Source organism: Pelodiscus sinensis, chromosome 5, assembly GCF_052426305.1.
Source record: "Pelodiscus sinensis isolate ZL-2025 chromosome 5, ASM5242630v1, whole genome shotgun sequence".
NCBI classification, from domain to species: Eukaryota; Metazoa; Chordata; order Testudines; family Trionychidae; genus Pelodiscus; species Pelodiscus sinensis.
In genome coordinates, this window is record NC_143056.1 from 108,236,203 (window position 1) to 108,259,766 (window position 23,564).

At 43.6% G+C, this 23,564-nt stretch overlaps 1 protein-coding gene across 17 annotated transcripts in view; it reads left to right on the top strand.

Annotated features, from left to right (window-relative positions):
- Nucleotides 1-23,564, top strand: part of DENND2B (DENN domain containing 2B) — a 340,796-nt gene that overhangs the window by 275,910 nt on the left and 41,322 nt on the right. For all 17 annotated transcript variants that reach the window (XM_025189962.3, XM_025189963.3, XM_075927977.2 and 14 more), the window contains 2 exons: nucleotides 4,106-4,246; nucleotides 7,475-7,623. In XM_025189962.3, coding sequence (XP_025045747.3) covers nucleotides 4,106-4,246; nucleotides 7,475-7,623 — 290 coding nt within the window. The remainder of the gene's footprint in view (nucleotides 1-4,105; nucleotides 4,247-7,474; nucleotides 7,624-23,564) is intronic.

A 23,564-nucleotide genomic window follows, 5' to 3' on the forward strand; every position in this document is an offset into this window, starting at 1 on the left:
GAAATGAGGTTTACAGGGTTTCTGAAAGAGCAAGTCTGCTCTTCCGCAAAAAATGTCGGAAGAGCAGACGTGTTCCCTGGACGCGGCAGAGTTTTTCCAGGATACCTCTGGTATCCCAGAAAAACTCTGTAGTGTAGACATAGCCTTAATCATGCAGAATGTCATCTTCCACATAAGCACATGTAGCGATTCACAGGATAAAAACTGATTAAAATGAATCAAGCTTTAAAAAATCAGATGAAACTAGTTAATACCATTTCTACTTATGACATCTTTCATAAAAGGTCAAATCAAAGGGTTGTTACAATGCCGTCTTGACATAACTTTTATCTAAATAAAGATGCCTGCCATCTGATGCAGAAACACCATACTGGAATAGGTGCATACAGTAACAGAAAGAAACAAACTAATGAAATAGAAATATGTTGTGACATTCTTCCTTCTCTTTGCTGTTATCTAGCTTTGATGATGGCCTAGTTCTCTGAGATTTTTGTGGGTAAAAAGATGAAGCGGATAGTACAAAATTGAACATTACAGTACTTTGCTACCAGCACAATAGCCAAAAATGTCAGTCAAGATGAAATTAGGCTCTAATTTATAGAACTACCTGCTTCACATATACAAATAAATTAATTTATGTAAACTTTCATATCATTTTTGTGTGTTCATTTAGTGGCTGGCTGAAAACTTTACCCAACACGTCAGTTTCCATCTTCTCAGCCAGATACTCAAATTGTTTTTTTTTTTCTCACTTGTACTTGTTTTACACAGCTAGAATTCCTTTAGGCAATCACTGGTGACATTAGGGACATTTGGCTCAATCTGGAAGTTCTTATTTATTCTTTCTGTGGGTAGAACTCCCACTGAATTTATAGGCTTGGCCTGCTGTTAGGCATATAGTACAGTTACCCATTTCTTCCTGCTAATATGATCACTGGGCCATTGCATCTAGTTCACACAGCAATCACTAGTCTTGTTGGAGATTACAGACTGAAAGGGTTCAGTTCTGATGGTGTTAAGTGCCCTTAACTCCCATGAACAGGGCTCGCCGAGCCGTGGTGAGCCCCGCTCGCCAGCCGCGCTGTCCGGCGTTCTGCGCATGTGCAGATTGTTCTGCACATGCGCAGATCGCCCAAACCCGGCTCTTCCGGGTTGTAATCTACTCACCACGGGCGAGTAGATTACATAGATTGTCGAGCCCTGCCCGTGAACATGAGTTTAAAATGAAGGAATTTGGCTCCATACAAGATGGAATGTGATAGCCCTGAATTAGCTCTTACACAAAGCAAGAAGAGTCCAGTTTGTAGCAGCAGCCCATAGAGAAGATTTGGTTCCAGTGCAGATTAAACGAGGACATCCCATTTTTCTAGTTTGTAAAAACAAAACCATGGGTCCCTGATAGGTTAAAACTAACGGGAAGGAGGGAAGTTATCATGATGATGCACTTTGCATAAGTAGACCAAACAGGACACAGCTGCCTTCATATAAAAACGTGAAGTGGAGAGATCACTGAAATATTAAACCCTGTATGGTATTTAGCTGAGAAGCAGAAAAAGCCCATTGTTTTTGATTATCTGCATTATTTTCAATCCTCTTGTGGCCCTCTTTGTTCACTGCAGTGCTATCTTCCTAAAGACAGAGCTGAGAACCACACATTTCCCCACTTCCAAACTCAGCCAGTTTATGCAGTCACGGTCTTGGCAGATGTTTCATTCATTTTTAGACTCATGTGATATCTTTGTTCACATTTTCTTTATTATAAAATTAATATATATCATTTATATTGTATTGTGCTGGCAGTCAGGATCAAGGGTGGCTAGACTAGGCATTGTCCAAATCCATAACATGACACAGTCCTCCCGCCCCCACATAACAGCTTTCAGTTGATAGTATCTGATTTAAAAGTGTGTGATTGATTTAATTTATACATGGCATCTAATGCCAACAATGTAAAGAATTCCTGAGCACCTGCAAAAACAGAGACTAGTATTGGCAGCAATACAAGGGAGATACCACAGTCTAGGTCTACACAAAAACATTAAGTAGACCCAGCTACATTACTGAAAGGTGTAGAAAGTCTGTATCTCTGTGCAACCCAGTTAGACCACTCTTACCCCTACTAGACAGTGCTAGGTTAGCAGAACAATTCTTCATCACATAGCTACTATCTTCCAGGAAAGTTGATTAACTACAGCAATGGGAGAACTTCTCCCATCCCATCACAGGAGTGAGGTTATGTCTAGACTATAGGGTTTTTGCGGGATACCAGAGGTATCCCGCAAAAACCCCACCGCATCCAAGGAACGTGTTTGCTCTTCCGCTTTTTTTTGTGGAAGAGCAAACACCCACTTTCAGGGAGCCCTGTATACCTTGTTTCATGAGGCATAAGGGCTCTGCTGAAAAAGGGGAGGCTTTTCCACCATTTGGCCCTGTCTAAACAGGGCCAAATGGCAGAAAAGCCTCTTCCAGGGGGGGAAAAAAGGCGGAAAAAGCTACACAAAATGTGGAGCACATTTTGTGTAGATTTTTCTGCAAAAATGTCGCAGTCTAGACCTAGCCTGAGTGTCTACCCAGATGGGCTACAGCTGTGTCATGATAACGCTTTAAGTGAAGATATAGCCAAGGGAACAGGAGGATTAGTATTATGTCAGTACTACATAGCCACTGGGCTGGCCTCCAGTAAGGAGCGTCTCCAATCTGGTGTGAGATGTTGTCACCTGAACAAGTTACTTTAAGAGCAAAATTAATCTAAACTTTTATGATCATCCCTGACTCATTGGCTTCAGTGGAGCTGCAAGTACATGCCGCCTGTGAGTTGCAAAGAGAGTGTGGCGGCATCACTTTGGTTAGTGCCTTTGTTGGCTTTTGGCATCATTTAAGCTATTGTTGTAATTCTCCAGCTTATAGTTCTACATCTTTTCACATTCGGTTTCAATGGGAAGCATTTCTAACAGAAACAAGGGACAGTGCCTGGCTTAGACAGACTAACAATTGCGTGGCTCATTGCTTTGAGTAGTGGTTGAAAGATCAGTCTTCCAGGGCAAACCACTAACTGCTTTAAAGCTTGTTTTCCCTTCAACGTTAGGTTTATCATCATCAGGCTTGATGTAATATGGGAAAACTTTGCTGTGGTCTAATTTATGATAGCCTGTGTGAATAAAATGAAAAGAAAAAACAAATCTCTGAATCTGTAAGGAGTTCCATCTGTTTAGTGTACAGCTACCGTATCTATCCTGTGTTTTTCCAAATGGAAATTGACATTGGTGCAGACATCCAGTGTAAAGAGTAGGGCACACTTCACAAACCCATGTAGGATCAGCTCTGCTGGAATATAGGGATCCTGAAGTGATCATTGTCTCCTCCTTTGAGAATCTGAAGCACTATGCGCCCAATCTGAACATGTTAAACTGAGGTCCTGTGGTCACAGAATCCCATTTCCCTTTTTTCCTAAGAACAAAGGCATCAATCCTGATGTCCTGGCCAAAGTCCAATTCTAGTGATCACATTCTGCCTCTCTAGAGCAGCGTTTCTTAAACTTTTTAAGACCAAGGAACACCAAACAATTTTTTTTATGAGGAACACCAAGGATTGGTATTGAGAAAAAAAAAGTTGGGAGGAAAGTAATTGATCAAAAAAAAAAGTCACCTGCCCCTTTAAGGAAGGGTGACCATTTTGAACTCTGTTGTTCTCCGTGGCACACCTCCGACTGTCTCGTGGCACACCGGTGTTTCCTGGAATACAGTTTAAGAAACACTGCTCTAGAGTCTCTCTACAATGGCTTGTGAATATATTATTCCCTCCTTATCTTTCTAAAAACTTATTTTTCGAATGTCTTCTGTGCTCAATCCCAGAGGTGGCTGCATTTTGTCAATACATGAAATGATCTTGATTTCTCTACATAATCAGCCTTCATTATGCTCATGCAACCCCTGTGATTCTGCTGTGACATTACTGGTATTGAACATGTACCCATGAGAAGAGGATTAGGCATACCGTCTGATACATATTTGGAACTCCCTTGGGAACTCCCTTGGGATGCTTTAGAAACTGATGTTGTTATTATTCTGATGTGTTCTCTCTTTTACATCTGATTGCAATGAATTAGATCCTGGATGAGGTTGAAAGGAGAAGGGGCATCTCTGCTGCCCTGGTTTATCCATTTATGAGGAGCCTGATGGAGTCTCCTTTTCCTGCACCTGGAAAGACAATCAAAGTCAAGACTTTTCTGCCTGGAGCTGGAAATGAGGTAAAAGGCTACTGCAAATCTTAAAACCAAAACCAAAGACTTTCCCTCCCCCCCTCCCCCAAACTCCACAAATAACGAAAAGTAGCCAAAGAAAGAAAGATGAGGATGGGGAAACCATGGAATATTGTAGGAGGGTTCTGGAAAACAGCAGCATAATTACTATTAATTGTAATTCCCTTTGATTATTATGAACCAGTTTTATGAAGAGGTAGGTATTTTGTTTGTTACTTCACTGGAAGTTGAATCATAAAAACAAAATCTCACATACTCCAAGTCCTTGTGTATTTAACAGAAGAGCTAAGACATGGCTGTACATTATTGCAGTATTAGCAAACTAGAAGTCATCCATAAGGTGTTTTCCATTATGACTGTATTCCATCAGATCAGGAACGTAGAAGTAGGACAAGTTTTGTTGTTCAGAGATATGGAATTGGGCAAAGAATTACCAGCAGCATTTGGTGACAGTTTTAAACATCAGTGTTCTGAAATAAATAGCTTCAGGGGGTAGCCAAGTTAGTCTGTACAGGATAAACTTAAAAAACAACAAATGGTCTGGTAGCACTTTATAGACTAACACAACATGTAGAAGGTATAATGAGCGTTCATGGGCACAGCCCACTTCTTCTTCACCCTACTTCTTAAAACTCCGGTGATCTGAAAAAGTGGGCTGTGCCCACAAAAGCTCATGATCCCATCTACACATTGTGTTAGTCTATAAAGTGCTACCAGACCATTTGTTGTTTTTTAAGTTTATCCTGAAATAAATAGTCATTTTCTTGACCTTCAGGGCGTTGGCCCATTTTTGGAACAGCAGATGTTATAAAAAGTCTTATGGATTAAGAGAGAGAGGATGTACACAAATATGTATATAGATACATTTAATTTCATTTTATTACAGAATCTCAGCTAAAAATAAAAGATGTAAAAGTCCAATAAAAATATAGTATTTAAGATAAAGTGGCCTACTAGAGAGTATCAATGTTAGTGTGTTGGTTAAAAAGTAATTTTTTAACTAGAGGACTTGCCTATTTGGTATGTCAAATTCTGCTGTGTACTCTAGAATAAGTCCATAATTACTCCACTCATTTAGATAGACTAAGTGTAGAATGATTAAATATAGAATTTGGCTGACTGGCGTAGAAAAAAAATGATTTTCTTCTTGTAGTTCTATTTTACAGTCAAGTTCTCTGCCTATAAATAATTTTTACACTGGGACACATTTTCTAGTGATGTAAAGCCAGTAACTTCAGTTGATTTACAGTTTATTTCATAATATCTTTTGAGATGAAACAAAAAGGGTTCCCTGTAAAAGTGACCTGTAAGGTGCACTGAAGTCTTCAATCCTCACCCTATGGAAAGCATAAGGAATTGTGAGGAGAAAAGGCAAGATTTGATGCTGTTTTCTAGATGTGATTGTATTTGATAACTGGCTTTGTAATCTCGCGCCATTTAGCTCATGTTTCAGATCCCTTCCATACAAAAATACTGATAATGCCAACCTTAATACATGGAAACAAACAAGTACAGGGAAGCAGGCAGCAGATCAGAAAAAGACTTCAGTTAGATTCGACTTTGTTCTCAGTTCCACAAGTGCAACCTCACTGATTTAAGAGGAATTGCACGAGCTTAATTGAGAACGGAATTTGGCCCTTCCACTGTAACATTTCTGGCATAGACGCAAACAGCAACTAACTGGGAAATAAGCCTTGTATTCTTGAATAAAGAGCAGAGAGAAGAAGATTTAGCCAAGCATAGAAAATGTCTGTGGTGTTTATGAAAATTGTTGTGACTTGCCATGCAACCCAAAGCAAGATTATAGTGTTGGAAATTGAGTAACTAGTTCCCAATGACTTGACATATTAACATGACTCAAGCTTTCAACCACAATGCTGAGGAATGTTTTAGCTCTTAATATTTGTCACCTTAATGACATGGGAGCCAGCATTTACCCGACTGGTAGCATTAGTATGTTTACTGGTGTTTGTAGCAATGGTAGGGTGGTGGTGGTACAGAGGGAGAAAGTTTGTTTGCATATTTTGGGTTTCTTAAAAAAATCTAACCACAAGATTTGACCTATATAATATGGATGTGACAGTGACTTTCTTCTGACTCTTCTTATCATGTCCCTGAGCACAATGGTGTCAATCCATTTTGAAGAACTGGTGTCAATCCATTTTGTTTCCACTCTCCTGCACTCTGGTGCTAGCTGTAGTGTTGTTTTGGAGGAATTTCATAAGGGCTAATTCAGTTTCAGACCAATACCACAATGTTAACAGACTCTGGAACCACATGTATGACAGCATAAAACATACTTTATGGCAATAAATTGGCTGTGGCTTTAGGACACACAGAAGGAAGGGTAGATTGTTATGGTCCTGGGGAATGTATCCTCTGAGATTTCAATCAGGCCTTTAACCTGACAAAAGCAACCCCTTACACTGTACAGTACAAGGAGGGGGGGTGTTTTTTTTTGGGAAAGTCTGATCATGTGAAGTATCTTCCAGCTTTACATTTCCAATGCATTTACGCTAGTAGTTCCTCCAAATGTCACTAGGTCATCAGCTGCTGCCCTTCCCTTCCATCTCTTTTTTTCTCTCCTTGATTCTCTTATACATTTTTTTACCCCTCCCTGTTTTTCTATCCTCCAACTTTGAAGAACCAGTCTAAATTTGGCTCATGCAGAGTAGGATATTTAAGGAGTCCTGAAATCCCACAGGTTAAATGCTCAGATGAAAAAATTCAACTTAATAAATCTGAGGCTCGGGGCTCAGATACACAGGGGTGGGTGCATTGCAGAAACTAGGGCAGGGTGGAACTTGTCATACGTTGCCATTCAAACCATGATCCTGACTCTCCAGAAAAAGTTACAAGTTCAGTTTTTTACCTCATGCTGCTGATACAGTTGAGCTGCCCATTTTCAAAGCAGATATTTATAAAGCAGGGCTGTTTCCTCCCCAGAAATGATGGCTGATTTAATGCACAGAGAGTTGTTTTCTGTGAGATCTGTAGGATTTGCAGGTGTAACCTGGTGAGGAGGTGTGCAACAGAGCCTGCATCTCCCTTTAGTCTCTCTCTGCAAAGGAGAAAGTGAAGGAGAAAGTCCCCTGTCTCCTCAGGACAGAGAGGGAGGCAGGTAGAGCCATGTGGCCTATGCATGGGTGAAAGGCTACTGAAGAGCTATCGCAGCCTGACCAGTTAAACGTATTTACATTTTTTGAATCCTTTCAGGTGATAGAGCTTAGGCGTCCAATGGACTCACGTCTGGAACATGTGGACTTTGAGTGTCTTTTCAAGTGCCTCAGCATACGACAGATCATCAGGATCTTTGCTTCCCTTCTGCTGGAGCGACGCGTGATTTTCATAGCAGATAAGCTCAAGTAAGTGGCAAAGGAACTTTAATTATAACATGTTGTTGGAGCCAGCATTGTCTAATGATACAAAGGGCATTGAGAGATGGAGAAGGAGATTGCTGGAAGTCAGGATTCTCCCTCTGCAGACATGAGATGAGGCACTGAAATAACCCCTGCTGATTTCTGCGTGAGTTATTTCTAGCTTGCAGTTGGGCAATAGAATCAGCTGTGCTACTAGCTGGTAGCCACATCACTGGTCTTTGTCTCAGTTTCCCCATCTGTAAAAAGATTTACCTACCGGTGAACATACTCTGCACTCAGAAGAGCATAGGACTGCCCTTGTGCTTGGCTCACCCAGGGGAGAAGGCCCTAATTAAATAATACCTTCACTTACATAGCTATTTTTCCTCTGTACATCTCCTAGCTCTTTACCAGCATCATCATTTTACTGAGGCACGGTGTCAGTGGAGGCTGGAATTTTCATGCATTTGCTAAATTTGAGGCACCAGTGTGAGACCTGTCAGGCTTGATTTCCAGATGTAATAAGCTTAGGCAGGAGCTGCATAGTCTTAGCAGCTCTGAATATCAGGCCTTACTAACCTTAGCGGTGCCACAGAAATTGAGGCACCCTGAATCAGTGGACATTTGCCAGAAGCTATAGAATGAGTCAGAAGCAGTTAGGTTAGAACCTAGGTCTCGTGTCTTCGAGCATCCATGCATAGTCCCTAGAGTACAACTAAACTCAGATGTGACTTCAGCAGTATTTAAGCAAGCAGATCTTCCATTGGATTAGCACTCTATGAATTGGATGGTTTCTAAACACTGACGCTCATACACTTTGGGGTATATCAGACTGCTTTACTAGTAGATTAACAAGCAGTTACTGTGACAACTGAATTTTTAACCCCTCAGTTAGTTAAGGACTTTTCTGTGCTGGTCTAGTTTAGTGGTGTAAACATTAGCCTGAAAGTACCTATAGTCTTTGAAAACAAAGGTTCCAATCCCACTAAGATCAATTCATCTGTTCCTTCTTCTTATTTAAAAAGTGCAGCCTGATTTATGCCTCAAGAGACCTTTCAAAGGAGATTGTTACAGTTTAGCTAAAATCTTCTCATTTGGACATTACAAATCTTTATTTGTATGTGGAGGAATTTGCCAGTGTCTTGAGGCAAAATTTTCCTTCTCTGTCTTGTGTGCCCCCCTCCGTTGGACTCCTAACCCCCATCCCAGAGTTGGGCACCTTTTGGCAGTGATCTGTGCACATAATTAAGGGAGGACTTTTGAAAAGAAAGGATTTATGGAAATGCAAAAAAAAGAAAAAGTATTACTTTGCTGTATTTTACAAGAAGGGGCCGTGCACAGCTTGAACTTCTGCTCACAAACAGGGAGGAACTAATAGGGGAAGTAGAGATGGGTGACAACCTTGGAAGCAGTGATCATGAGATGGTAGATTTCAGGATCCTGACCAAAGGAAGAAAAGAGAGTAGTAAAATACACAGCTTGGACTTCAAAAAAGCAGATTTTGACTCCCTCAGAGATCTGATGGGCAGAATCCCCTGGGATGCTAACATGAAGGGGAAAGGAGTCCAGGAAAGCTGGCAGGATTTTAAAGAAGCCTTATTGAAGGCACAAAAGGAAACCATCCCGATGCATAGGAAGAGAAGCAAACATGATAGGAGACCGGATTGGCTTACAGGGGAAATCCTTGGTGAACTTAAGCACAAAAAGGAAGCTTACAAAAAGTGGAAACTTGGACAAATGACCAGGGAGGGGTTTAAATTTATAGCTTGAGAATGCCAGGGGGTTATCAGGAAGGTGAAAGCTCAATTGGAATTGTGGCTGACAAAGGATTTGAAGGATAACAAGAAAGGTTTCTACAAGCATGTTAGCAAGAAGAAGGTGATCAGAGAGGGTGTGGGGCCTCTACTGGATGAAGGAGGTAACCTAGTGACAGATGACGTGGGGAAAGCTGAAGTACTCAATGCAGGGGCAGATGACGATTTTGCGGGGCCCAGGGCAGCACAATTTCGCAGGGCCCCCCTTTGACACGGTGCATGTTCGGGGCTTCTTGAAGCGTGGGGCCCGGGGCGGCTGCCCCGCTTGCCCTGCCCTATATCCGCCCCTGACTCAATGCGTTCTTTGCCTCTGTCTTCATGGACAAGGTCGGCTCCCTTACTAATGCGCTAAGTGATGCAAGATGGGATGAAGATGGACAGCCCTTGGTGGGTAAAGAACAGGTTAGGAACTATTTAGAAAACTAAATGTTCACAAATCCATGGGTCCGGACTTAGTGCATCCGAGGGTACTGAGGGAGTTGGCAAATGTCATTGAGGAGCCTTTGGCCATTATCTTTGAAAAGTCGTGAAGATCAGGAGAGATCCCAGATGATTGGAAAAAGGCAAATGTAGTGCCCATCTTCAAAAAAGGGAGGAAGGACGATTCAGGGAAACTATAGGCCGGTCAGTCTTACCTCGGTTCCTGGAAAAATCATGGAAGGGATCCTTAAGGAATCCATTTTGAGGCACTTGAAAGAGGGGAAAGTGTTCAAGAATAGTCAGCATGGATTCCCAAAGGGCAAGTCCTGCCTTATCAATCCGATTAGCTTCTATGATGAGGTAACTGGCTCTGTAGACATGGGAAAGTCAGTGGATGTGATATATCTTGACTTTTGCAAGGCTTTTGATACAGTCTCCAATAATATTCTTGCCAGCAAGTTAAGGGAACGTGGATTGGATAAATAGACGGTAAGATGGATAGAAAGCTGGCTAGAAGGTCGGGCCCAGCAGGTAGTCCTCAACGGCTTGATGTCAGGATGGCGGTTGGTTTCTAGCAGAGTGCCCCAAGGTTCGGTTCTAGGACCAGTTTTGTTCAATATCTTTATTAATGGCCTGGATGAGGGGATGGATTGCACCCTCAGCAAGTTTGCAGATGACACTAAGCTAAGGAAAGAGGTAGATACACTCCAGGGCAGAGATAGGGTCCAGAGTGACTTAGGCAAATTGGAGGATTGGGCCACAAGAAATCTGATGAGGTTCAACCAGGACAAGTGCAGAGTCCTGCACTTGGGATGGAAGAATTACAGGTTGGGGACCGAACGGCTAAGTAGTAGTTCTGCAGAAAAGGACCTGGGGGTGACAGTGGATGAGAAGCTGGATATGACTCAACAGTGTGCCCTCGTAGCCAAGAAGGCTAATGGCATATTAGGTTGCAGTAGGAGGATCATTGCCAGCAGATCCAGAGATGTGATTATTCCTCTTTGGGGCTGAGGCCACATCAGGAGTATTGTGTCCAGTTCTGGGCCCCCCACTACAAAAAGGATGTGGAGGCATTGGAGAGGTTCCAGCAGAGGGCAACCAAAATGATTAGGGGGTTGGAGCATATGACCTACGAGGAGAGGCTGAGGGAGTTGGGTTTGTTTAGTCTGCAGAAGCGAAGGGTGAGGGGGGGTTTGATAGCAGCCTTCAGCTTTCTGAAGGGAGGTTCCAAAGAGGATGGAGAAAGGCTGTTCTCAGTAGTGACGGATGGCAGCACAAGGAACAATGTTCTCAAGTTTCGGTGGGAGAGATCCAGGTTGGATATTAGGAAAAACTATGTCGCTAGGAGGGTGGTGAAGCACTGGAATGGGTTACCTAGGGAGGTGGTGGAGTCTCCATCCCTAGAGGTGTTTAAGTCTTGTCTTGACAAAGCCCTGGCTGGGTTGATTTAGGTGGGATTGGTCCTGCCTAGAGCGGGGGGCTGGACTTGATGACCTTCTGAGGTCTCTTCTAGCTCTATGGTTCTGTGATTCTATGATTCTAAGGTTTGTGCCATTTTCCTCCACACTGAGATTTAAGGAGCATCTTCGCATAATAGAAATATTTTGATTAGAAAAATACCCCAGTATTTATAAAACATTAATAATAGTAACAATACTTTGCACTTAACATCTTTAAAGCATTGTTAAACATGAGCTGAATTTCATAAAAACGCTGTGAGGCAGATAAATATGGTTAGCCCCATTTTACAGATGAGGGATGTGAAGCCCGGAGAGATTGAATGACTTGCTCAAGGCCATAAAGAAATTGTGATGACACTAGGATTTGAACTTCAGTGTTCCTTACTCACAGACATATACAAAAGAGCATGCTGTCTTCTCTCCTGGCACTGAGTGCCCTGTGTCTGTCTTTCCGTTGACTCGGGTTCATGTACAATACATAGAACCAAAAGGTTAATATGACTCCTAGTAGCGGGCCAAGATATTTTCATACAAACTCTAAATCCATTTCCTTGCAGGAGCTGTGGTTACAGTTCACTGATACCACCTAGGCCTAGCTCCCTGCTATACCTCTTGAGGGGTGAATCTTGCACCCACACGTTGCACCTGTCCTGCCTTATTTGGGGACATGTGCTCCCCCAGTAGGCGGGGAGGGAGCAGTCCCCATACTCTCTAAGCTCAGGGCCAGCATGTGGACATGGCCTTTACATAGGCACTGCAAGACAGAGTGGATGTCTTGTACTTCCCTTCCCCATTATCCCCCACCTGGATAAGGCCTAACCCAGCCCTTCATTAGGTGCAGCTGTGGTGAATGAAAACACATGCAAACATCTTACATGAGATATTTGCAACCATATCATGGTAAATAATAAAAAATGACAAGTGACAATAAAGACTTCCATACATTACACGTAGGACCACCCAGAATCCTGTAAAACGACCTAAAGTTGATTGTAGGGGTGATTGAAAACACAAATGGATCAAGGCAAACAAACTCTGCTAAGTGCTTTATCAGCCCTGGCCTTCTCTGAATGACCACCAGGAATAACAGCTGCACTGACTGGTCACCAGTGCATATAATTGCAAAAATACTTTGCATAGTCAAAGCCTTACAACCTGGGTGGGGGGTGGGTGGGAGGATAACTTAATAGCCACTCTTCCTGTCAGGAACCCTGATTTAATTTCATGTAAACCCATGGTGAAGATTGTTCTGCTAGCGCAAGCTTTCTCTATTCTTTTCAAGACTGTCTGTGGCATCCCAGCTATCAGTGCAGGTGGCTTTGAAAATGTATTTTATATTCCTTCTGGAATTGTTACTAAATTATCTTGTTTTGCTGTCTATATAAGGGTATGTCTACACTAGCCCCCTAGTTCGAACTAGGGAGGCTAATGTAGGCGTTCGAAGTTGCAAATGAAGCCCGGGATTTAAATATCCCAGGCTTTATTTGCATCTTTTCGTGTTACATTCCACGAGGTGTAACAGTTAACTCAAACTAAGGACTTAGTTCAAGTTAACGTTTGACTGCCACGTGTTGCCACGGGCACGTAGTTTGGACTAAGGGGATTTAAAAATGGCGCCCAGACGGGAAGATGAAAATTGAGTCCAGGATATTTAAATCCCAGGCTTCATTTGCAACTTTGAACGCCTACATTAGCCTCCCTAGTTCGAACTAGGGGGCTAGTGTAGACATATCCTAACAGTATTAGTGGATACCATGTGTACCAGTGCACTTGTACTTCTCAGAATGACACGGCCCAGGCCCCCCTCCATTATATAACATTTCGGAGAGAAAAGCACAATTTGCACTGAATGGTGCTGGAGCAAATGGAGGGTAGAGGGTTCAGTGAAGCACTGTCACCTACCATTCTGTAGCTCCCCATCAGCCTGATCCTGCAAGACACTGAAAACCCTAAAACCACTGACCCTGCGGGCGCAGCGTGCAGGGTTGAGCACTACATGCAGAACAGGGAGGTGTTTGATGAAGGAGGCATGGTCTAATTACAGGGTTTGGCGCTCTCCCTCCTCTGAGGGAGCCAGTGGCAGCTTGGCACAGGAGACATCCAAGCTGTCAGTGCTGATGTAGCTAAGGACTGTCGGGAGCAACAAGACTGCACGAATTGCAAAAGATCTCAGGTTTAGTCAAGTTTTCAGTGGAAGCTCAGCTTTCTTGGATACAACATGTCATAGCTGTTACATGAAGGCCCTAACTTACAGAAGTTCTCACTGGACAAAAAGCTGCTGTGATTCCTTTTGGCATATTTCATGCAGAACTGGGAGGATATGGCCAAACAGAAATTAGGAAAAAAAAAAAAAAAGACTTTCCCAGTGTTGTTTGGATTTATATTTACCTCTGTCCCACACAAACCTAGCAGTAACTCTCCATCTTAATTATCGATCAAAATGCAGTCTGCTTCCTGTTCTCTTATGGATTGTTGGTTTTGTTATATTCCGCATTTTGGTCTTTGGCATACAGCACCCAAAACTCGAAATAAAATATACAATTTGCGCTATGCAAATTGCGTATCTTATTTAGATTGTATTTTGAAATAGCTTATTTTGAAATTTGGCGTGTCTACACAGCACCAAATTTTGAAATAATGTGCTATTTTGACACATCCCTTAACCCTCGTGGAATGAGAGTTACAGGGATGCCGAAATAGAGCACCTGTTATTTCAAAAAATATTGCAAAATAATGGACATGTTTAAAAGACGCAGGGTAAGTATTTCGGGATACCTCCAGTATCCCAAAATAGCTCTGCTGTCTAGACGTACCTCTAGAGATTAACATAAGAGGGGACCATCAGATTATCTAAGTTTAACATCTCAGGTCACTAAATACCACCCAGCATCTGCTTACCAAACCAAAGTGTTATGCCCTCAGGAGGCTAAATTATTATGTATCACAAGCAAAAAGCAGAAGGGACCAACGTGTACCATTGCCTAAGGACCCTGCAATGGCAGGCATTTATTTAGTGAGATATACCCAGATAACCCTAGCATATGACCAGCTCCCCACAATTCAAAGGAAGTCCAATTTCATTCATCGGAGTCATGAATAGAGCCCAGCAAATCCATCGGTATGCGCTCCATCTTCACAGATACTGGAGTGGCTGAGGATAGCCACGATTAATTTTTGTGGCTGTTGGAGAAGATGTGGATACTACCAAAAGGACTCTACACAGGTGCATGTCTCGCTTTGTTTTGACAGCTGCTCCTGCAGAGGAGTGTGGTTGGGTCATGCTCTGCTCTGCCCAGCACTTACTGGGGAAAGGGACCAGTGTGCTCCTGTGGAGGAACGTGGTCAAGGCAGGGTGCTTGTCCTGCTCTGCCCCACCAGGTGCTCCTCCTAGGGAAAGGAGTATGAGCGAGAGGCACTGTGAGACAGCTTGTTGGTACCGAGGGCGACTATGGATGCCGATACACATGAAAGGCAGGGAGTCTCCATGTGCATGTTTCCAGTGCATGTGGATGGGATGCAGATCCACATTTTTATATCTGCCGCACTAGGCACAAGGCACTAGTCATGAAGACCTAAGAATTTGGGTGGCTCCCCTATTTATGAGAATGGACAGTTCCACTGATTATTGTTGATAGCTGTGGGCACTGATGACCTGATAGCTGTGCCACTGCACCCATTACAAAACAAAGATTTTCCCTGTTTTTTTATGTTGTACAACTTTTAAGTACTTTAAAAAAATGAGCCAGAGGTAGTGTGCATAGGGCCTTGGACTAGACGTTGGGACCTACATTTTACTCCTGGTTTTGCTGCTAACCTAACCTGCTCTGTGACCTTATTTGAGTAATTTCACCTTTGTTTTTCCTTGCCACTCTGTGTCTGTCTTGTCTATTTAGACTGTAAACTCTCTAGGGCTGGGAGAGACCTGTTATTATGTGTCTGTGTGTTGTGCAACACTTAGCACAATGGGCTGTGCTTTCAGATGTCATCTGTAGGCGCTCTGTAATATAAACAGTAATGAGAGCCCTTTGACAAAGGCCTGCGGAAAGAGCCAGCAAGAAGTGGATTTAAATTCCACACATACTGAGGTTTTCATGGCTTAAACTGGGATGCAGTCTAAGATGAAACACGCTGAGGTAATAACTGCATCGTTTGGATCATAATCTTGTCTGATGTGCGTTTTATTTATTGGCATCACTGCTAATACTAAAAGACTTTACTAGTATTGTGCAAAAAAAAAAAGTGAAACATTGCATAGGTCCAGTCAGTGGGCCCAAGAACCAGAGCAGGAAATTAAAGAGATTTTATAAGGATTTAATTTCTTTATGTACCCAAAAATCTAGGTTAAAAAAGAAATGATGTTGAGGATTCAGACTTCAAACAATGAAGCCTTTTGCATCTGGCTGTGTAATGGGTCTCCACGGAGAAAGTGATTTTATGCATTATACACATTGTAAAAAGCAGATGTAATGAATGCAACTGAACTGTTGATTGTTTACATAGTGCCTACAGTTTATGATGCTTAGCAAGCCAATAATATTCATTGATCTCTGCGCTGAAGAACAAGAACTTACATTTTATAGCATAACAAAGGATAATACTAAAAACAAAGAAACCCGGGTGAAAATTTTAACAATATTATGTGGTTGCCTTGGTTAGTTAAGTATGTTAGCAGCTAGAGTTTTTAAAAATAGGTTACTGTGTATAAATAAAAATGTTCTGCTGCTTGCAGCTGAACAAATAGTGGAAATAAATTTCTGCAGCAGTTCACTCACACTTGAAAATTAATTTCAATTCAAATCTGCCAGAAATTTTTAGGGTTTGCATTCCATAGATATTCAAGTGGTCAAGCTTTACTAATGCAAATACTTAGAAAAAAGAATATAAGCTTCAATTACTCAAATATCTGCAGGAAGCCACTTTTTGGTTGGATCTCTGATTGTATCATGTCCCCCCTTATCATCCGCTTTAAAATCAAATTACTTCCTATTCCAGTACCCTTTAAGTTTTGAGCACCTGTTTGTGCTCCCTGTGCTCTGCCTACACCTGATACACCCCAGATGGGTCTCAGTACTTCTGTAACTGAGAGGACCAAAATGCTCTGGGATATGTTAGTGAGGCTTTGAAAAAGGCAGGCACCAGAAGGACAGTAAGTGGGTTTTTGAGATATCAGCGTGTGTGACGAGGTGGGCCCCCCCCTTTCCCTGGAAACGGGCCCACCCTGCACTGACCCGGCAATAGCGCTGTCCCTGTTAGGGAGGCACAGACAGACAAGGCCGGTCTGTGAGCCGTGCAGCGCTGCCCTGCACGTAACGGCTCGCACGGACGCCCGCGTTGCTAGGCAACGCAATCTGGTGTCCCGAGACAAGATGGCGGCCGGAAGCGACGGGGAGGGGGGAGGGTACCTGGGGGAAGTGACGTCAGACGCCAGGGGAAACTGGCGCGGGAAATATAAAGGACGGGGTTGTGGATACAAGGGAAGGAGGGGGAGGGCGAGCAGGGGAGAAAGGGGGAGAGCAAGGGAGTTGGAGGAGGGGAGTGCGAAGGAGGGGTGGACGAGCGGGCTGAGAAGAGAGAGAGGAAGACTGGGAGGGGGAAGATACAGAAATAGGTAAATTAGGGCAGGGTGGAAGCAGCCCAGGGCAGGGCACGGAGCCGGCGCACCGGTGGTTTAGGGCAGAGCCCCTCCGGTGGGACAGGTCAGGCTGACTCTGTCCTTAGGGCCCTGGGCTGGGGTCTGGGAGTGAGGGTGGGCCCAGACCCCCCACCCTGCCAACCCGCGACCCAGTCCTCCCGTTGCGGGAATTAAGCAAGGAACTTACCACCAGCGCATGTGGCAACTAACTAACTCAAAGGGGGGGGACAGGTTAATCCCCCACAGCGTGGCTACAGGCGGGGAGGTAGCAAAAGAAAATAAATACGGGTAAACCGCAGAAAAAAGATATTTTCTTTGCTTCTTTAAGCTTTGTACAGGGAGACAAACTCGTGGACCTTTTGTAGGGCTGACATATCCAGGCTTAGGGAGAACAATTCTCCCCTCCCCCTTCGCTCTGGACCTCTGTAGGGAAGAAGGAAATAAAACCTTTGGGCATGTAAACATTCCTTTGCTATTTTTCCCGTTTTATAATTTGATAATTCTCCCCTTATAATTGCTTATATCATAAAGTATAAGCAACACAGATTGTTCTGTGTCATGTTGCAGGAATTTGTCGCAAAGCCCACTGAAGTCAAAGGAAGTCTTTTTATTTATTTCAATTGACTTAGGATCGGGCCTATGTCCTCTGCTCCTCCCCTAAATCTAAGTAGGGTTGCCAGGTGTCCGGTATTGACCTGGACAGTCCAGTATTTTTGCCTCCTGTCTGGTAAAAAAATTCAGAAAATACCAGACACCTAGGCTGTGACTACATTGGCAAGATTTTGCGCAAAAGTCCGCCTCTGCTCTCCCTGTTATCCCTCGGCTCGCCTGCTCCTCCTCTGCTCGCTGACACCAGCTGGAGCCTCCTTCCCCTCTGTGCGGTGGGGCCCCAAACCTGGCACATGGCTGAACCCGACCTGGGTGGGGGGGAAGCTTGTTCCACATCTTCCCCCGCCCCCTCCAGTTTGGGGCTGGGCCCCTGCATGTACTAACCCAACAGCGGAGATGAAGGAGGGTCGGGCTGGGGATGGAGAGGGGAAGAAAGCACCATGATCAGAAGCAGTTTGTTAATAGTCTGCAAACACCTACCCAGGGAGAAAACATTATAGACTCTTTCATCTAACAGACAAAAATCAGAACATCCTCTGTTGGTGGGGGGAGGGCTAGTGCAAATTGGGAATAAGATACACTTTTTTAACAGTGTGGGTAATTTACAGATTACAAAGTGGGAGTGGTTAATTCATTATCACCTGGCCTGTTAGTTGAGATCGGATGTCTTTCTGAAATAATAGTCTCTAGTTCAGCCACAACATATGCCAACCTGGCTATAGCAGATAAACAATAGATAACCATGTTTGATGTGTCCCTTCTGTTAAAACAAAGGGGGATGATATGCAATGTGTTCACAGCAGGCTCACCAGCCCGCTTGGCCTTTGGCCAGCACTGAACATTTCCTTTTACTTTCCCATTCTAATAAAAAATGATGAGGCAAGCATGACAGTAGTTAATATGACTACGGAAAAGTAAATGCATACCAGAAACCTGCTTTCTAGCAAGTGTTTGCTGTGGTGAATCGCTAAGCCACCTCAAATGCACTTGTGCATTTTGCACATTCTTAATTCAGAGAGCAGATTGAAGGAGACAGACTCAGAACACAGATAAATCTTCTTTTTTTATGTGTAAGACTTGAACTTATATTAAGCTAAACGTTCACTGTTCTTATTGTCGTGGAGTAAATTGTTTTCTTTGTTTCATCTTCACTGCATTGAAGAGGGAGAGAGTTAGAAACATTACACACAATGTCTACCAGGATGCATTTCAGAGATTCTATGGGCAGAAAAAAAACACTATGGTCTTTTAATTGATTTGCGTAGCATAGGCCATAGAAGAAATTTACCCAGTAATTCCTGCAGTGGAAGGAATTATCTTTCTTACAAGACACAGGGTTGGGGTGAGGGGGTCTTAGTGGGAGAGAGGGTGTAGTGAGGGTGATAGGGGTGTGGCGTCTGGGCATGAGGAGCACTTTACTGGCTCTGTGCACCCAGGCACTGCCCCCTGCTGCTCCCATTGGCCAGAATTTTGGCCAATGGGAGCAGGGGGGAAAGCCTCCTGGCAAGTGGTTTCCTACTCTGCTGTTTCCCCAGCTGGGGTAAGAGGGTACGGCAGTGCATGTGCTGGATCTGGCCCACAAGGCTCAGAGCCCACCCTGCAGCAGGAAGCCAGAACTGGCACTCTAACCTCATGGGGTACGTGCAGTGCTGGAGTGCCAGAGTGGGCTCCCTGCTGGGGGAGGGTGAGCCCATGGCCCACCGACAAAGCAATTGCAGACCACGCTTTGAGAACCACTACTCTGACGTCTTCCCAGGTCTCTGTTACCTTCCCTACAGGGTGGTATTTGCTAAAGATTTTTGATGTTATGATTCTCTTTGCTTTGTGGAGCTGCAGTGAGTACAAATACATTTACCAAACTGGTTTAGAGCAGTCTCAGCACCATCTGATAATTACTTTCATATTAGATATAATTTTTTCACTTATGTAGCTAAAACTTCCCAGCACCTCTTTTGCTCTCTCCTACTTACCCCAGATAGTTAGCATCCTCTCATTTCATGCAGTAGCTATAACAGCATTGCTCATTTGATGAGTTGTGTATATGGACATCACTACCTTTTACTGTAATGTGTCAGATGCATAGTTCCTTGAATGGGCAGTTCAATCCTGCAAGGTGCTGAGTGCTGAGGTTGGGGGTTTGCAACATTTTGTGAGATCAATCCCCACGTGAGGTAATAGAGATTCTCCTTCAGGTTTTGAAGTGTGAAGTTATGCATTTGAACTAATGATGCCTAATAGTGCACTTAAATTGTGTACACATTAGCACTTAGGTACTGTGGGTGCCAATATAAGAACCTAGAGAGCCAAACAGATCTGTAGTTAAACAGAAATTTTGCAGAAAATGTATATCAGGTAGAAGAGACTTAAGAACCAGCTGGGCTTTGTAAATACCTTGCTTGTTTAGGATTCAGCAGCAATCAGAGGAAAACAAGCTATTTATAATATTTTTAATACACATACACATTTTGATAGTATAATTACGATCTCCCTTCTGTTCTAGTGGATATTTAGTTATGTCATTTATTGACATTTTGGCAACAGCTCTATAGTGGGAAACCATGATTATCTCATTTGTGATTTGTAAAACAAATTTCTTCCCACTCTCCCATGAATGGGAATGAGATAGAAAGTAGGCCTTTTGTTTTCTATAGATGGTATTCTGTTGTTGGATTGGTTTCTAGCACAGTAATTGTGTGTTAAGTTACAGCATTTTTCCAACTTGCTCATTAGCCCCCAGTGGCTTTTTGCAAAGATTCCATTTTCATCTTCGGAATGAGAACATTCCTTTTTTTTCTCCGTTGTTATTGAGCCTTAGCTAGAGAAAGGAAATGTGTTCTTCAACTTCACAGTAGCAGTTCTGTTAAACATGCAGATCACCAGCATCGGTATTGTATTAATAAAAATTATTGGGATTGAAAGCCCCAGTGTAGAAGAGGGGTTTGTAGTTAACAAGACTTTGGGATTTATGCTGGAACACTGTTCTACAGAAAGAATCTGGATACTCTGTGGAAGCTAGGGATAACTGTCCACTTCTTTCATCTCTTTTTTAAACCATCCAACACAGTCATAAGCAGGTGACTATGTCCAGTGGGACAGTTTCTTGCCAACAATCCCATGTGCTTGAGTTTTGTGCAAAGTAGAGTTGAATGCCAGAGCCTTGAAAAGCCAAGAACCATGTGCATGTATCTCCCTTCAGAGGCACTTATATCTTCTGAGGCCTTTTTTTTATTATTATTACAGAAACAAGAGATGAAGCCTTGGCAAAGCCACATTTCCCTTTAATGAAAACTTTTCTGTTTAGTTTTAAATAGTTAAGTTCTTTAAAACTACTCTGAGGTTTCTTGACATTTCATTTTCAAGTATCTTATCTACCAATTCTTAATTCTGTCTGATAGAACAATAAGCTGGGTCTGCATCTAGGAATATGTTTATTGCTGGATGCTTACTGTGACTAGGTGCCTGGAATGGACCACACTGAGAGTGCCACACTCAGGGCAGACTGCAAGGCAGACAATCCTCAAAACTGGTGGTTTATTCTATAATTAGATTCAACAAGCCAGTAACAAAAGAGCTTTTACGGTACCACACTGGTTAACCAGAAGCCAAACACTGTTCCTTTTAGGCATTCTAGCTCTTGGCTCCCATCCGGACAATCAAGTCTAGTAGAGTGAGAGGTTATAGAAAACCCATTTCATCATATGTGAGATTCTTACTAAACCCCAGATCAATATGTATCTCAGCTATTAACCAAGTATCACCCTGTTATCCAGTCCCTAGTAAAATCATTAAAGATTTATTAATAAAAGAAAAGAAGAGAGTTACAAATGTTTAATAAATCATATCAGTAGAAACAGTAAAGTTTTGTCAGGTTTATTGGAAGATACCAATGGCTGGCAAGTCTCAAACAGATTGGAAGATCCTCAGAATATAGTTGAAGATAACCCTGTTAGTGGTAAAGTTACAATCTGGATGTAAACTACTTGGCTCAGTCCTGGGACTCAGGCCCATAAATAAGTGTCCAGTGATCACCGTCGAGCCCAGGCCCTAAGTACAGGGTGGGTTAGTAAGCCCAGGCCCTGGTGCCGGGCAGGGCAGGTAACCAAAAAGAGTTGATCAATGGTAAGAGATGGGGATACTGTCACTCATAGATTGGGTTTACAGGGGGGCACACAGGCCCTCCCTACTCCACTGGATCCTGGCCCAGGGCCCTAGCAGTGGTAGGATTGACTGCCACTGGGGTCCGTGAAGATCCATCCTACAACACTCTGACTTACTCAAACCTGATGTGGTCAGCCTGACTCTTGTCAGCTTCCCGTAGGCCACTTCCAAATTCCCCGTTGGAGAACGGTGCCGGGAGGTTCTTGGGGATATTGGGATCTGATATCTCAGGCAAGGTTAGAAATGTTTTCCTGATCAGTGTGGGGGCTCGGCAGTCCAGGCCAGTCCTCAGCTTCAGACAGGTCTTTAGCAGCCTCCCCACTCGGGAGCTTGGGGTAGGCCTCTGCTTCCTCCAGCGGCTGAGCCTTTGCTGAGCTCCTGGGCTGGGCTTTTATACTACTCACCTCACCCCTTCACTCCAAGGGAGATAAAGGGTCAGGACCACGCATGGCCCATCTGGGCTATGAGAGGGGGTCCTCCCCCTGTGGGTCAGTGAGTGGCCACCCCTGCTCACTATACTAAAGAATTTGAAAAAAGACTAAATGGAGTTGTCTGAGGTGACTTTCATATCCTCTGCCATGTGCATGGAAATTTACTGAACAAACAAAGCCCACAGCCCATAGAATGATAGAACCATAGAGCTGTAAGAGACCTCAGAAGGTCATCAAGTCCAGCCCCCTGCTCTAGGCAGGACCAATCCCAATTAAATCAACCCAGCCAGGGCTTTGTCAAGCCGAGACTTAAACACCTCTAGGGATGGAGACTCCACCTCTCACTAGGTAACCCATTCCAGTGCTTCACCACCCTCCTAGCGACATAGTTTTTCCTAATATCCAACCTGGACCTCTCCCACCGCAACTTGAGACCGTTGTTCCTTGTGCTGCCATCTGTCACTACTGAAAACAGCCTCTCTCCATCCTCTTTGGAACCTCCCTTCAGAAAGTTGAAGGCTGCTATCAAAACCCCCCTCATTCTTCGCTTCTGCAGACTAAACAAACCCAACTCCCTCAGCCTCTCCTCGTAGGTCATATGCTCCAACCCCCTAATCATTTTGGTTGCCCTCTGCTGGACCCTCTCCAATGCCTCCACATCCTTTTTGTAGTGGGGGGCCCAGAACTGGACACAATACTCCAGATGTGGCCTCACCAGAGCCGAATAAAGGGGAATAATCACATCTCTGGATCTGCTGGCAATGTTCCTCCTAATGCAACCTAATATGCCATTAGCCTTCTTGGCTACAAGGACACACTGTTGACTCATATCCAGTTTCTCGTCCACTGTAATCGCCAGGTCCTTTTCTGCAGAACTACTACTTAGCAAGTCGGTCCCTAGGCTATAATTCTTCCATCCCAAGTGCAGGACTCTGCACTTGTCCTTGTTGAACCTCATCAGATTTCTTGTGGCCCAATCCTCCAATTTAAGTCACTCTGGACCCTATCTCTGCCCTCAAGCGTATCTCCTTCTCTTCCTCGCTTAGTGTCATCCGTAAACTTGCTGAGGGTGCAATCCATCCCTTCATTCAGGTCATTAGTAAAGATATTGAACAAAACTGGTCCTAGAATCGAACCTTGGGGCACTCCGCTAGAAACCGACCGCCATCCCGACATCGAGCTGTTGATCACTACCCGCTGGGCCCGGCTTTCTAGCCATCTTTCTATCCATCTTACTGTCCATTTATCCAATCACATTCCCTCAACTTGCTGGCAAGAATATTATTGGAGACCATATCAAAAGCCTTGCTAAAGTCAAGGTATATCACATCCACTGACTTTCCCACGTCCACAGAGCCAGTTACCTCATCATAGAAGCTAATGAGATTTGTGTATAGAAAGATAGTGTCTCAAGCTGGAGTCC